The sequence below is a fragment of the Sorex araneus genome, chromosome 1 (genome assembly GCF_027595985.1).
Source record: "Sorex araneus isolate mSorAra2 chromosome 1, mSorAra2.pri, whole genome shotgun sequence".
In the NCBI taxonomy this organism is placed as follows: domain Eukaryota; kingdom Metazoa; phylum Chordata; class Mammalia; order Eulipotyphla; family Soricidae; genus Sorex; species Sorex araneus.
Window position 1 is genome coordinate 153,983,297 of NC_073302.1, and position 16,625 is coordinate 153,999,921.

At 44.0% G+C, this 16,625-nt stretch overlaps 1 protein-coding gene across 1 annotated transcript in view; it reads left to right on the forward strand.

Moving 5' to 3' along the window:
* Positions 1–6,960, forward strand: part of IQGAP2 (IQ motif containing GTPase activating protein 2) — a 300,593-nt gene extending 293,633 nt beyond the window's left edge. The window contains exons 35-36 of the mRNA XM_055136270.1: positions 1,194–1,302; positions 6,036–6,960. Coding sequence (XP_054992245.1) covers positions 1,194–1,302; positions 6,036–6,149 — 223 coding nt within the window. The 3' untranslated portion in view covers positions 6,150–6,960. The remainder of the gene's footprint in view (positions 1–1,193; positions 1,303–6,035) is intronic.
* The last annotated feature ends 9,665 nt before the right edge of the window (positions 6,961–16,625 follow it).

Genomic DNA, 16,625 nt, shown 5'->3' on the forward strand with positions numbered 1-16,625 from the left:
TAGGTCACACCCGACAATAATCAGGGGCTACTCCTGCCTCTTCACTTATAAATTACCCCTGGCAGTGCCTGAGGAACCATATGGGATGTCAGGGATTGAACCTGGGTTGACCATGTGCTAAGATAAACATCCTACTCACTATACCATTGCTCCTGCCCTGAGATATATATCGCTGTATCACTGTATCACTGTCATCCCATTGTTCATATATATAGATATATATATGCATGTATATATTTTATATATTTATATATTTACAATAGCAAACCCAGGGCCTCAGACCACGTACTTGCTCACCCCTGAGTTGAACCCCTCAGCCCTGCTGCTAGGAATGTTGGTGGGTTTGAGCAGCCACATACCAGGTGCCAAAGGTTCTCCCAGTTGAGGGGATGTGGAGCCATGACCCTTGGCTCCCTTGAGCTTGGTCTCGGGGAGCTGGGTTCATGTGTGTTTATCTCCCCACCTCCTGCTTGACTCCAGCTGTGGCTTCTGTGCCCTGAGCCCCTCAAACCTCCTCTAACCACACTGTCTAGGAGAAAAATCCTTCCTCCCCTTTGATGTTTCCTTAAACCTATCATCTGGGGGGGGGTCAGAGAGATAGTACAAGGGGTAAGGCCTTATATGCTGATGACCCGAGATTGGTGCCTGACACATCATAGGGCCCCCAAGCCCAACCAGCAGTGATCCCTGGGCACAGAGCCAGGAGTAAGCCCGCTTTTATAAGAAAAAACATCTTCCCAGTCAGAGTGATAGTACAGTAGGTAGGGCACTTGCCTTACCTGCCTGTGATCCCGAACTTGATCCTCCGAACACTGCCAAGAGTGATACCTGAGTACAGAGCAGGGAACACCCTTGACTATTGCTGGTTGTAACAAGAAAAAAAAAAGGAATAAGAAATAAAGAAAACTTCTGTTTCCATGCTCAGCCACAGATGGCAAGAATCATCAAGTCTAGTTTTAGGGTTCAGAAAGGGGGCAAGATGAAGGAAGGTTTGCTGTGTTTTCCTTAGGTTTTCCCATAGAACTTTTACCATCAACAGTGATTAGGATTCACTTCTCCAACTCTAAGTATATATTCATAGTAGGTCCTCTGTGTGAATATCTCTCTCTCTCTCTCTTTTTCCCCTCACTCTCGCTCTCTCTCTCTCTCTCTCTCTCTCTCTCTCTCTCTCTCTCTCTCTCTCTCTCCACTAGGTTTAAAAATGTTACATTGGACATCATACCTACCGAAGATGTGGGCATCTTTGATGTTACATCAAAAGTTCTGGGTGTGGATATGGAAAAGGTGCAACTCAATATTCAGGTGAGTGAGACCTTTACAGATTTGGGGGTGTAAGGAGCTTACTGTGCAGGTCATCTGGGCTTCCCTGGCTTGTGATCCTCATGAAAACTATGAATTTTAACAGAAGACCAAAGTGCTCCTTGTGTGACAACATTTATTTGTATTGACAAGCTTCTTTTAGCTATAATTTTATCAACTATTGGAATCTAAATTGTTTAGATAGTAACCAGTTTCTCTAAGCCTTATTTCTATTTTGAACTTTGATCAAAGTCCAACTTTGATCAAAGATCAGCTTTGATCAGGGCTCAGGGAGGAGGCTGATGAGATTGGAACAGGGGCCCTGGGTTCCATCCCTAGCACTACGTGGTTCCCTGAGCACTGCGCCAGGAGTAGCTCCAAACAGTTGCTTCCTCTCTCATTCTACCCCACCAGAAAGGTATTCAGAGCTATGAAGAACAGACTGGAAATTTTCCTTTCTTAAGAATGTGGATCTTTTTCTAAGATTGTGTGTGGCCTGTGTCTCCTCATTCTTCCCTTTTCCCTTCCAAAATTTGTTTTCCCAAAGCTTTATTATTGTTAGTGGTTAGGATCATAAAACTGAAAGACATTATGTAAAACAGTTACCTAAGAAAGAACACTCGTTTTTAGTTATTTTATTAAAATACTAGTTCTGCTATTTTCTTATGGGAACTATATTTTAGCCAAACACACTTGAATAGAAAATAAGAAATCAGGTCTCCATGCCAAACATTGTCAGGGAAGCTATCACCAAATATTTTTTTAATTTTTATTTTATTGAATCACCGTGAAAAAGTTACAAAGCTTTCAGGTTTAAGTCTCAGTCATATAATGATCAAACCCCCATCCCTTCACCAGTGCACATGTTCCACCACCAAAAACCCCAATATACCCCCCTCCCACACCCACCCCCCAACCTGAGTGGCTAATGATCTTCACTTTATTCTCTTTCTACTTTGAATACATTCAGTATTTCAACAGAGAACTCACTAATATTATTTGGAATTTTCCCCCAACAATCAAACCTGCTGAAAAGGCATCATTTGATAATTTGTTTTCCATTTGCTGAGAATGAAGATTATATGAGCTCTGTCGCGCGGTTTTGGATTTCTGATATTTTAGCTCAGTTCACAGTCTCGATGCATTTCTATCAGAAACCGCTGGGTGCCAAAATGAGTTAGTAGACCTCCCGGATCATAGTCTTTAAGGAGCAGAGGGGGCCATTTCGTGCGAGGCTGCTCCGGATCTCATCTGGGCGGAGAGCATGCCGGTAACAGCCCCATCCCATGTTCTCCTGTGCACCACATCACTGCAAACTCATACCTCTGGGTTGTGAGTTCTAGAAGATGACGAACGTCACGTGGGCGCCGCTGCTGCCGCTGCCACCTCCCCTGCAGAAAGAAGGGATTAAGAGAGACATACAGGTGAATTGCAAGTGACAAAAAGACTGCTGTGAGAGAAGCAGAAGTTTTTTATTCTGTGAGACTTTGTTGGACCGCTGAGGCAACACCAAGTTTCCCTCATTCCTTTCTCAAGATCGGGCAAGCAGTAGGGCTGGCTGTTCATGCCGTCCATCGGGCATCATGGATTGTGGAAAGTTACTCCTTACCTGTATGTCCCAAACTTTTAAATCTTCAGCATACCATCAGGAGACCAATTCTGTCATTTGTCGGACTTGATGCTAAGTAATAAGCAGAGTTTCTTATTCAAAATTATTAAGAATGTGAGTATCAGTGCCAGAGAGATAGCACAGGGACTAAAGCACATACCCTGCATATGACCAGAAGCCCTGGTTTAATCCCCAGCACCACATAGGGGCCCCAAAGCACCATCAGGTGTGGCACAAAATTGAGTAAAAAGAGAATCTCGAGATAATGAGAGGAAGAGTGTGAAGCCAAACACAGAGTCTCATCATTGTGAGTACCTAGACAGGTCAGCCGCCTGAGGAGCCAGACCTGAACAAAATGTCTCAGACTTCGTCACATTCCCATTTACACACATTTTTACACAGGGCTTTTAGACAAGCACGTTATCATGTGAATTATCGGAGCGAAAGGTGATGGCCTGGCCCTTGTACAAGTGGGAGCAGATCAGAAGTTTCCGAGAGGAGTGAGGGAGACCCCTCATGTTTCCTTCATCTCACTCTCCCTTGGCCCTTCGAGAAATCTCAGATATAGGTAAATCTCAGCGCTCAGGCCCGAGGTGCAAACATGAGAGTGGAAGAAACTTCAACACGTCATGTCCAATATTGATCTGAGGCAAGCACTCGTCTCTTAGCCAAATGGAGCTGAGTTTCAGAGGGCCTGTGGGGGGAAGAGGCAGCTTCCAAGCTCTTACTCTCTCTCTGCCCCACTGCCTCCCTCTCAGAAGTAATTGATCCTGACAAGACAAGACTGGCTGACTGAGGGATTACAGTGACCTTGGTATCCTGTGCCTTAGCACACCTGTGAGGATGACAGTGTCACCTCTGACTTACACACAAGGACCAGGACTTCAGCGAGCTTAGGCCATGTTGCATGGTTCCAAGATAGCAAAGCGGGAGATGGGGAGAGAGCGGGGACTAAAAGCTAGTCTTGCAACCACAGCACAGTCATATTTTCTCCATCATCTTGGGGCTCCACAAATTGCCCTACACACACCCTTCTTCCATTACAGTTTAACTCTTGGTTGAATTATTTTCCAAGAGACTGCAACAGACACTCTGTTTCTCAAAGAGAGCCAAAGGAATGTTGAATCTGCACTTCATTCTAAGAGGCAAAGCATTCTTGATGAGAAATTTCAAGTCCCTTTGGAATCTCCATCTCCGACGCATCTCTAAATAATGTAGAGGGTTAGTGGCATGCAGCTGGAGGTAATTGAGGAAGTGGAGGAAGAAACTGGCAGGAACGAAAGTTCTCTCAAAGATGACGCCAGCTTCTGCATAAGGCGTCAAGTCTTGTTATTAAGAACCAAGATGTTTTCAGAACTAAAATAGTAAGGTGAGATCCAGATGTTAGTCCAGGGCAGGGAAGTTTGGGAGTTTCTATGTGCAAAGGCCAAATCCTGTGTTATTGCAAGATGCTGCTGCTAAGACCCCTGCCTCCGGCTGGTGTGGCCCAATTAGTAATTTTATCAGGAGAATTGATTTGGTGGAGGCAATGGAACAGAGTGATAGACACTGATTTGTGAGTGAGGGATTATTCTCAGGCAGGGACCAAAAATAAGTGACCTGAGGAGGAGCTGTGTCTCCAGTGATTTCAGGCTTTAGCTATACAAACTGATCAATTAAGAGCCTCATCATTTCTCCCCGCCAGTAGTTTATGAAGCATGCATATCCTTAATATATAATCTTTTAAGTGTACTTTATTTTAAAGTTTAAGGAACTAGATAAAATATTTGGAGGCCAGAGTAATAGTACAGCCTTGCACATGTTGACCAGGATTCTATCTCCAACATCCCGTATTGTGCCCCAAGCCCCGCCAGGTGTGATTCCTGAGTGCTGAGCCAGGACTAACCCCTGAACATCACCAGGTGTGATCCAAAAAGCCAAATATCAAATATACATATATGATACATTTTTTTTGCCTCATAGTGAACCATTCACTTGTTCTAATATATATACCCCATCTTGCTGGAACATTTGTGCTTGTAATGTTCCAATTATGAAATGTGAACTTAGTGGTTGGGGATGTGGCTCAAGAGGTAGGGTCACATGCCTGGCATGTGTGAGGCTCTGGATTTGATCCCTGATGCCACCAGCATACCAGTGTGGTCCCCAAGCACCACTGGGTGTGGGCTACCCCCTGCCACCCCTCACAGCAACAAAACTGAAAGTATGATAATGTTGCCAACCTAATGCTAATGCTTCCTTTGTTCTATTAAGTGGGGAGTGGGGGAAGGTACCACCAGAGGTTCTCAGCCAACTGGACTGGTGGTTCAGTGCAAGGGCCAGAGAATGCCGTGCTGATCAGTCGCTGAGGTGCTGGCCATCACCCAAACCATCCTGGCAGTGCTTGGGGACCTCTAAGGGTATGCTCAGTAGTGCTCGGGAATCTCCAGAACTGTACTTGTGATGCTCAAGAGACCATGTGGTGCCAGGGATCAAACTTAGACTGGGTACAATGCATGCTAGGCATATGCTTTAACTTCTATACTATCTTCTGACCTTCATTCGTGTGTGTGTGTGTGGGTGTGTATGTGTGTGGATGTGTGTGTGTGTGTGTGTGTGTGTGTGTTTGGGACACACACCCCAGTGCTCAGGGCTTACTTCTGGCTCTGTGGTCAGGGATCACTTCTGGTGGGCTTGGGCGGATCATATGCACTGCCAGGGATCAAACCTGGGTCAGCCACATGCAAGGCAAGCACCCTACCCACTGTACTATCTCTCCAACTCTCTTCATTTCATTCTTACTGGTTTGGAAAATATTTTCTATCCTTTAGATCAATGATGCCAAAAGCATGACACATACACCAACAATAGCATCACTTGGGGACATATTCAAATGCAGACTTTTGGAGCTCTATCCCAGAGCTACAAAATCGGAAGTTCCTGGGTGGAGGGTCTAGCTATTCATGTTTGAACCCTCTGTGTTTTTACCTAGATGATTCTGGTGCAGTCTAAACGCTGACAAAGCCCACCAAGGTCATCAAGTCAATAGAATCTTGCTTTGGCCAACAAGGCCAACAAATTCTGATGAAATATTTTTGAAATGTGAGAAATGTTGACGGAGATTTTGTGATGTTCCTTATCATTTCAGGATCTACTACAGATGCAGTATGAAGGAGTAGCTGTAATGAAAATGTTTGATAAGGTTAAAGTGAATGTAAACCTCCTCATATACCTGCTGAACAGGAAATTCTATGGAAAGTGAAGTGCCTACAGAAAGTCCACGGCTTCCATGTCATCTGAGTTGGGAAATGAATTTGTTTAGTATTTTTTTTAACATGATTGAAATCACTGCTTATGAACGTGTGATTTTTTTTTAAAGACCAAAAGTTTTCCGACGAATGTACCCATGTGCCTTTCTGATAATTCGGTATTATCGTAGAAAGCTACGCAAAATTAATATAAATAATTCCACTTCTGTGGTATAGGTACTCTGATTTAAAACTTTGGACTTTCTATGATCTGTTTTAAAGTAGGGAGAAAATACATTTAGCTGAGTAAGGATAAATGTGTAAACCTATTTTCCTATTAAAAAATTTAAATGACCCATTGAATAATGTAATTCTTCATAGATTTTTTTTCTATGAAGAAATGGAAACCTAATTATTTGTAATGAATTATTTAGATAGATATTTAGTTCTAAGCCCTGTCTTCTGAGCATTATCAATTTTAAAGAGAACTTTTGTGCAATTCAAAATGAAGTTTTTATAAGGAATTGAAAGTGACGCTACAATAACACTTTCTGTATAAAAGTATATATTTTATGTGATTTATTCCTACTAAATGAAGTGCACTACTGCCTCAAGGTAAAGACTCTTGAACCCAGAGCCTTTAAGTGAGTAAGGACAATACAGATAGTGATCGTAATCCCCACCTCTGCTCCTCACAATTTATTTGAATACTTCAATTGTGCCTCTAAATTTTTTTGTAATGCAATAAATCAGTATCTAGGTGGTTTATAAATGTATTCTTTGAAAATTGTTTGATGTAAAATAAATGTTACTTAATTACATTGATTTGCCTTTAAGGTCTCTTAATTTAATCAGTAGGAGGTTTTCTGTAGGATAGCTCTGGAAAAGAGGGACTATGCTTTTAGCTGGAGTTGTTCATGTGACTGAAATAGGTAAGTTTTTTCCTTCTCCAGCTCATCAGTTCAAAGGTAAGTGAGCAGGTTCACAACTTCCTCAGAGATCCAGGATGACCATCGGCTCTGTCCTTGTCACTGATTCCAGGCGGGCGGGGAGGACAGAAATCCACGACAAGCCACAGAACATCTACTTGCATCCCACTGGCCAACACTCGGTCACATGACCACAGTCAGCTTCAAGAGAGGCAGGGCAATGTGTCCCTTAGCTAGGCAGCCCTGTTGGGTGGAGAGGGTTGTAGCTCTCCTAAGAAGGAAGCTTTGATGCCTAGGGACGACATAGCTGTCTCTCTCACACCAGTAGGAATCAGAATCCGCAGGCTACAGCTGCCTTACATGAGATTTCTTTCATTGAGTCAACAGGTTTTATTTCCCAGGGGGATTACAAAACATTCATAAAGTGGGATAGCTTATCCTTATTGAGCACAAATGGACTTTTATTTGGGAAACCCAAATAGAAGCTGCTGGGCTGGAGAGAAGGGGCTTAAGATGCTTGTCTCTCACTGGCCAGTCCCAGTTAATTTCCAGCACCATGCACTCCTGCCCTAATCTTCTATCTCCTGCATCATAAGACGCAGCCCTGGATGCTCTTGCCCAGCCCTACCTTGTGTTGCTGGGATAATTCAGGTCCTTACACTGAACCACTGGCCTAGTTGACAAAGGCCAAAAACAAAAGGGAACCATCACTCTAGAATTTACTTCAGGCTATACTTTTTTGATTGTGGGGCCACTTCCAGCTGTGCTCAGGACTTACTCCTGAATCTGAGCTCAGAGATCATTCTTGGCAGGCTCAGGGGACCATATGTGGTGCCAGGGATCAAACCCAGTCAGCCATGTGCAAGGCTATACTTTTTATTTCCCCCTTCAGAATCCCAGACCCTGGATAGAGAGGATTATCAACATATGTGAGGGGCCCCGCATGACCTGGGCACTGGATGAGCAAAAGAGCTATCTTCTGGACCTCACACTGTGACTGCATATGTGCATATATGACTGTCACACTGTGACCTCTGTGTATGTGGTGGTCCTGGGGGTTGAACTCAAGACCTTGTGCTTGCCAAGCAAGCCATTTATGCCATCGAACCATCTTCCAGGCCCCTGCCTACATATCTTTGACAAAGAGGCAAAGCTCTTTGTCAGAACAAACCATACTAGAGACAGTGCTCATTTTCTCAGCAGTTTTGTGCATGTTTTTAAGACTTCTACAAAAAGAATCTAACACACAGCTCAGTTTCACATTAAACTCCTCAACAGCAGTAGGTAAGGAAAAGGAGCTGGGGAGGTGTGTGCATGAGTGGGAGGGGTGGGGAGTGGACCAGGGGATGGATGTTGGGGAATGGAGCAATAATATAATGAATAGGGTGTTTGTCTTGCACATACTGACCCAGGTTTGATTGCTGGAACTGGTCATGGTTCCCTGAGGTCTACCAGGAGTGACCCCGAGCTCTGAGCCAGGAGTAAGCCCTGAGCACCATGGGGTGGGGCCCCCCTCCCCCCAAAAATAAAGAAGGAATAGAAGCCAAGGGCAGCCCATAGTAGATGGATCTTTTACAGGAAAGACTCAGGAGAAATGTATAGGAGGAACTAAAACCAAGAAAATATGTTTGGAGGCAAGAGGTAACCTTTCACAATGTCCCTGAAAGGAACTCGCCTTAATTTATACCATCCTTGAGTGATATACTTGAGTGTTATTTGTATGAATAATAAAAAAAAATCGTATCATGCCAATACCCCCAAGGAAACCGTGAATGTTTCCTTTCTGTTGGCCAACAAGATAAGATTGTTGAAGGTTGTACCAGTTTTCTACTTGTCTGCAACCTTTAAGGAGCAGATGGAAAGAATGAACCAGAGAAGGGAGGCACACGAGGATGGAAAGAAAAAGAAGAGGCCAGTGGACCATGGATGTAGAGATGTTGGAGACAAGGTCTGTGCCAGCCCTGAGCCAGGAGACAGTTGTTTCTTATAACCTTGAGCCTCCAAAGAACGGGTGGGGGATCATTTCCTCTCAACCCTGCTGAGTTCTTGACTAAGACTCTCTTTAATGTGACAGAGAAAAGAAGGGGGTCAGAACAATAGTACAGCGAGGTAGGTCTCTTGCCTATGATCCCAGCTCCCGAATGGTCCCCTGAGCCTCTCCAGGAATGAGCCCTGAACACAATTGGCTGTGATCCCAATCCTCACCCTCAATCACTTTGTTGGTCAGATATCACCAGAAGTGGCCTGGGACCCTTGAGCACTGCTTGGAAGACCCCTAAAACTCTCCAGCCAAAGCATAAGAAAGAAGGGGTGGGGAAAGGAGCAATCTTTGTGAAAATGAGAGAAGGAAATATTTGCTGCCCTGCATGCAGATAAATCTGAGACAAAATTGATCTCTGCTTAGTGGCTCTCTTCCTGCCACCGACCCCCAACTATAGGTTTCTCTTATGAAAGAGTTGCTTCTTCATCTGTGGGTTTTCCAGATAGTCCAAAATAATCCTTATATGTATAAATCAATACATTCCATCATTACAATGGTTTTATTTTCTAGGTATGTATAGCAGTCATTAAGTGATGAAAATATTGTTTATACTAATGTGTAAACCTACTGTGTACAATATTCTACATAAGCAATAGTATTTTAATGCAAAAAAAATCCTTATGCCAAAGAGGCATAGCTGAGTTCTGCTGCCCTTCACAGCTCCTCCCGGGCTTCATGGAGGTGGGGGAAACAACAATAGCAAATACACACATACACATATATACATACACATACACATAAACATACACATACACATACACACAAATGAAATAGCTTGAGTTTTGCATCTCTGACTCCTGTGTGCTAATGTATGCTGGGTTGTGTTTCCACCCTCTGAGCTCACTTCTTAGGGTGTGGAATTTAAAAGGGCAAGAAGGGGCACTTGCCTCATGAGCATGTGGTCATGAGTTCAAACCCCCTGTGTCCCACATGCATTACCAAGTGTGATTCTGGCAGCTCTGAGACATAGGCTGCTATGCCATCTGCTGTCTCTAGTGCTGCAATTAGAAAATGGAAAAAGAGAGGGGTGGGTGGACTATAGACTTCTAAGTTGTGCTCTCTGAGCAAGAGAGAAAAACACAGTAATATCCTGGGGTGTGAAGACATGAATGACCAGAGAGTGAGGGTGCTGTTTGTCCTGACACACCTTCCTCCCTTAGTCACTGGCTGTAATCACTATGGGAGTTGGGGGGAGGAGGCGGGACACTAGAGGTATTCTAGTCGTGAGATGATTATATGACTCCTTGAGGTGTTGGTACTTTGGCGTCCGTGGTATACCTTAAACATTCCAGGAGGCAAACCACACTCCTCTGAATGGGGAAAATGTGTGTGTGTGTGTGTGTGTGTGTGTGTGTGTGTGTGTGTGTGTATTTTGAGCCACATCTGGCAGTGTTCAAGGCTTACTTCTGGCTCTGTGCTCCAGGATCACTCCTGGCAGTGCTCAAGGGACCATATGTGGTACTCAAGAAAAGAGGGTGGGGGGGGGGGTCAGAAGCATGCATGGCAAATGCCTTAACCCTTGTACTATCTTGCTGGCCCAGAATTGTCTACATTTTGCAAGAGTCCAGTGAGCATTGAGTAGTCTTCTGAGCAGCTTGGGAAAAATCTATTACCTTTGTGACTGGTGGAGAGAAGAGACCCTGAGGCATGCTCTGCCCGGTCTGGGAAGGAGACAGTACCCCTACTGCTTCCTCGACCCCCCAGGAGTGCCAGCTTTGTTTTAGATTGGCCCTTTTGTGGATGGGCAGTTACTCATTTTCTCAACTGATTGCTCCCCATTCAGTCTCCAAGTAACATTCAGATTTTCTAGATTGCACAGCTATTGTTTTCTTTAAAGGGTAAAATCTCTTAGCCGAATGTCCAGCTGACTGATAACACCTGATCTCTGAGCGTCACTTGAGTGTGTCTGAGGACATTTTAGAAGAGATTAAGGAGGTGTCAGTGGAACGAGTAAAAGCAGCCCTGACCAGTATGGGCGAGCATTGAACAAAAAGACCGGGAAGTGAGCTCAGCCTGGCGTCTGTCCTCACCTGCCCTCCCACTGCAGCTCTCCTTCCATCGAGGGACTTGTGCCAGCCTCGGCACCGCCCACTTCTCTGGCCTTCCGCATGGGGCGGGGCATCGGGCGAAGCATCATGCTGTCCACTCCCTGGGTGCTCAGCCGTTTGCTCGCAGATTAAACTCTATCAACGGTCCTCCCGGTTCTCCAGCTAGTACATAACAGCAGGGGGCTTTTCAGTCTCCATTGAACAATTCCTAGAATTAATACCAAGGAGCTCTGTTACATCCATTCTGTTTCTCTGGAGCACCCTAACACATGGGAAATGGGTAAAAGTCAAAGATTCTGAGTTTACCTTACATAACTGAAACCAAAAAATTGTTTATATTTTCATTTAAATTGGTACTGAATTTTATTTTTTCTTAGCACTGCACAGCATAGAGATAATCTACTGTTCAACTCATGGCACAATAAAGGGAGAAAAATTGTTGACCCATTATGGGAGATTAACATAAGTCCTAAACCCATTGTACTAATTAATGCAGGTTTCCAACAAAGGCAGAAACAGATTTCCGGTTGATTAGCCAGTAACTTGACTGGAGACTTACTATTTGCTTGAAAAACTAATGTGGGGGTAATTACACAGATGCTGGAATATCTCACACTTATGTTAAATACAACTTGATTTCATTCCATTTGTCCCTTCGTATCACCATTGGCTCCCCAAAAGAAAGTATTAAGAAGTTCATGGGACACACTGTTGTCTTGCGGGGATTTCCAGGAGAAGCCGTGATGAGAATACCTGAAGCACGCAGATTATCTAACGTGCAGAATAACTGCTCTCAGGTTATCTTGTCATTAAAATGTCTGTCATTCTGCTGCTGTGTTTCAAATCACTATTAAAGACCAGTAATATTATGAGAGGGAAAAAGATGACTCCCACTATCTAAGGCCAGATGAGTTTAAACAGAGAAAATGAAAACCTGGAACTGATATTAGGTGGTTCCAGTATGAATGACCTGCGAGACAGAGATTTCATTTCTGGGGTATATCAATACAAAGGTACTTCTGTGGTTTGGCAGATTTTCTGCTCTGGAAACCTCTGTATATATTTGCTTTAACACCAGCCTCAGGGTGCTTTGGGTTGGACTGACATGGCACAAATCAAGTAGTGTTTGTTTTATTTTGGGGGGAATAGACCCAGTGGAGCTCAGGGCTTATGCCTGGCTCTGTGCTCAGGTATCACTCCTGGTAGGCTCAGGAGACCATGTAGGGTGCCAGGGAGAGATTCCAGGTTGGCCACATACTACCATTGCTCCAGCATCCCCAAAAATACTACAAAGAAAAACTAATTTGTATCAGCAAGCAAGAAAATCTGAAAAAGAGTTTTGCAACTGTGTGAGTCTTCTTATAGTTTGTCACTTTGTGTAACTATTACAGGCGTGCATAAATGTTAAGCATTTTATCTTTTTTTTTCTTCTTTCTTTTTGGGTCACACCTGGCTCTGCACAGGGGTTACTCCTGGATCTGCACTCAGGAATTACCCCTGGCCGTGCTCAGGGGACCATATGGGATGCTGGGATTCGAACCCGGGTCAGCCGCGTGCAAGGCAAATGCCCTACCCGCTGTGCTATCGCTCCAGCCCCATGTTAAGCATTTTAAAGTACACAAATGGCCAGGAATGTGACTCAGTGGTAATGGAACTTAGGTCCGATTCCAAGAACCACAAAAATGTTTTAAAATAAAAATAAAATGTACTTTAAATACAAAAAATAGGGACTGGAGTCGCAGTACAATCAGAACAAAGTATTAAAAATGCTTGAACAGAATATGATATATATATACATATATTTGGACTGGAGAGATAGCACAGTGGGTAGGGCGTTTGCCTTGCACGCGGCCAACCTGGGTTCAATTCCTCCATCCCTCTTGGAAAGCCTGGCAAGCTACCCGTGAAGTATTCGATATGCCAAAAACAGTAACAAGTCTCACAATGGGAGATGTTAATGATGCCCACTTGAACAAATGGATGAACAACAAGATAGTACTTACAGTGCTTACATATATTTACATGTATAGGTTTATGCTTTGTTATAGGGCCATTGGCATTGTTTGTCTGTATTTTTCTATGCTTGAAACATTGTGGCTTAAAGAAAGGTACACAAGCCATATGGAGTCCTGTCCAATTATTTTTTCTTCCAAATCAATAATTTTCAAAGTAATTTTCTAATTTTCTCCTGCAGCTTACATATCAACATCACCTGGTATCCGATTAAAAATGCAAATTTTCCTCACCCCGGGCCCAGGGAATTAGAAACTGCAGATGGGGCCTTGCACTAAGTGAAATTTTCTATATAATTCTAATCCAGACTAAGGTTTGAGAACCATTATTTTTTTAAATTGGGTTTTTATTTGGTTGGATTTTGGTTTGGGAGGGGGCGCACCCAGCAATGCTCAGGGGTTACTCCTGGCTCTGCACTTAGGAATCACTCCTGGCAGTGCTTAGGAAGCCATATAAATGTACTTTAAATACAAAACTCAGGGAACGGGTGGGACCTGGTCCCTATCCCAAAAATATGGGATGCTGGGGGTCCAACCCCAGCTTGTTGCATGCAAGGCAAACACCCTACCTGTGGTACTATCTTTCCAACCTCAAGAGAGCCATTGTTTTAGGACAAGGTTTCTCAAAACCTTGATCTGGGAATCCTCACACATTGTCACCACCTGCAGATATGTGTCAAAACTGTAGAATCTGAGCTGTGGAGAGTGCAGAATTAAGGCACTTGCTTCCATGGGATGGCTGCCATAACACCTCGAATCCTAGCACTGCATATGGTGCCCCACCTGATGTGCTTTTTTTTTTTAACTGGTTCCTCTGTGTTATTCCACACATAAGTGAAAACATCTAGCATTCATCTTTTGCTTCCTAGTGTGTTACTTGGAATAATTGCCTCTGTTTCCATCCATTTGGTCACAGGTGGCACAGTCCATCTCTTTTTAAAAGCAGAACAAGATTTCATTGCACTCATAGCCCCGCTTCTTAAGCCAGTCATCTGTCCATGGGTATTAAGATTGACTTCAATTTGGGGTTTCAATTTGGGAATATTTGGGAATATTGACTTCAATATTCTAGGGGCACAGATATCTTTGTTTTGGGCTTTTGAGCCACATCCAGCAGTGCTCGGAGCTTCCTCCTGGCTCAAAGGGTCACTCCTGGTGGTGCTCAGGGGACCATATGGGATGCCAGGGATCTAACCTGGGCAGCCATATGCAAAGCAAACATTCTAACAGCTATACTAGTGCTCAGGCCCTATGGCCTCACAAATAGCTTTTAGAATTCATGTTTTCCTTCCTTAGTTTTAGTAAAGTAAAATAGTTTTATTTAAAGAAATTCATCTAGAGAAATGTAAGGGGAAAAGTGTGGGGGGGGGGGGGCGGGGGGTACAAGTAAGAATACAGAATTCTCCAGAGTGGAAAAAAGCTGCATAAGGCTGGAGAGATACTACAGCAGATTGGGCAGTTGCCTTACATGTTGCTGACTTGGCCAAATATGGTACCTGAGCCCCACCCGAAGTGATCCCTGAATACAGATCCAGGAGTAAACCCTGAGCACATTTGCACCTCCGCAAAGAAAAAAAGCTGAATTTGTGTTTTCATATCCTTTAGATTTCTAGAATTCTATTGCTGGATCATATGGCATTTTCCTTTTTGTTTCTTTTTATCTGTTTTTAGACCACATCAGTGGTGCACATTCTGGGCTTTCTCCAGATCTGTGCTCAGGGATCACATCTGGTGGGTCTCAGGGCCTCTTGGACTCCCTCCCCTTTATTTATTATTATTATTTATTTTTTGCTTTTGGGGTCACACCTGGCAATGCACAGGGGTTATTCCTGGCTCTGCACTCAGAAATTACTCCTGGTGGTGCCCAGGGGACCATATGGGATGCTGGGATTTGAACCCGGGCCTTCCCCTTTATTTTTTAAATGATTCTTAATAGATTTTTTTCTTACAAACTGCAGCAATTTCTGTTCCCCCTCACAATGCCCCAAAGTTCCTTCTCCATGCCCTCACCAATAACTGTTTTTAATCTTTCTGATTAGGCCTGTTTCACCTGTGTGTGGCATCTCTTTGGTGGGATGTGGCTGGAACTTTGGTAGTGAGTGTGGTGAATACAACACACACGCAGAGGTGTTAAGCTATACTGTAATTATATTTTATGAGAACTAGGGAAATCAATCACCTGGTCCAACATGGAGGAGAGATTGTACAGCAGGCTGAGTGCTTGCCTTGCGTGAGACTGACCCGGGTGTGATACCCAGCACCATTTATGGTCCCCTGAGCTCTTCCAGGGACAGAAAGCCAGGAATAAGCCCTGAGCACTGGTGGGTGTGCCTAAAAAAGGGGGGAGGGTAAAATTAAATGTTTCATTTTTATCTTGAGAACAGACATACTTGAAGGTGTTATAATTTCTTGAATGTTGGCAGCAGCTTTTAGCAGTGGTGATGGGGGAAGTGAAGTTCTGAGATACCAGGAGATCTTGCAGACTTCCTCTGTGCTTCCTGGAGCTGTGAGATAATTGCCATATGTATTAATTGGGACTGTTGTTCTACAGTGTTTCATTTATTGTAAGATAGCCTTTCTATTGGGGGTGGGGGGAAAGGTCAGGGGTGCCTCCCAATCTGAACAGAGTCAGGCTAGATGGTCCAAAGGAATAATGGGAGGATGCAATCTTGGGTCTGTGGAACATAGAATGTCACCAGGTCATCCCAGAGTTTCTGAAGGTAGATGACGTGGGGGTGGGTACCTCCAGGTCCAGCAACAGTGGTCAAGCCCAGGTCCCCTGCACTGTGTCCCCTGGCCCCAAGATATCTTTTCTTTGATTGTGAACATCCCTGCAAGTGTTGACATTTAATGCCAGCATCTTTTCCTTGCCTGTGTCACTTAAATTTAAGTAATGACTCTTGAAATCAATAGTGTCTTGGAAGTAAAAAAAAAAAAGTTATAGAGTGAAAAAATGGATCTTTTAAAACAATTTTAATTGAATCACAATGTACCAACACACGAGAATTGGGTCGTTTTAACAGTTCACATATATTCTTACATACGTACTCCTCCGAGAACTGGAAAAGAATAATTTTTAAATAAGTGGCTTTGATAGTTGATCCAGAAATTTACTGAGAGTCTTCTAGGTCCACCACGTTTCTGCGCTGCTGACCTGCCCCAGTGTCTGAATTTTCTCCATCGGGTTCTTGTTGAGGACCGACATGGTCAGTGTGAAATTCCCTTCCGACAAGGGTCTGAAAACCTTGACCAGTTTATCAGCTGGAGACTGCGGAACACACATGTCCGTGCGTCCGAGACCAGGAAAGGCTGCGGGTTAAGTTTTCCTGGAAACTACGGGTGGAGGGGACTCAATTCCGCTCGCGGTCTGAAACCCAGATATGGTTTCGGGGCCACGAGAGCTGGCGAGCTGCGTGCTAATCCCCGCCTAACCTCCCCTCGGAGGACCAGCGCGCGCGGG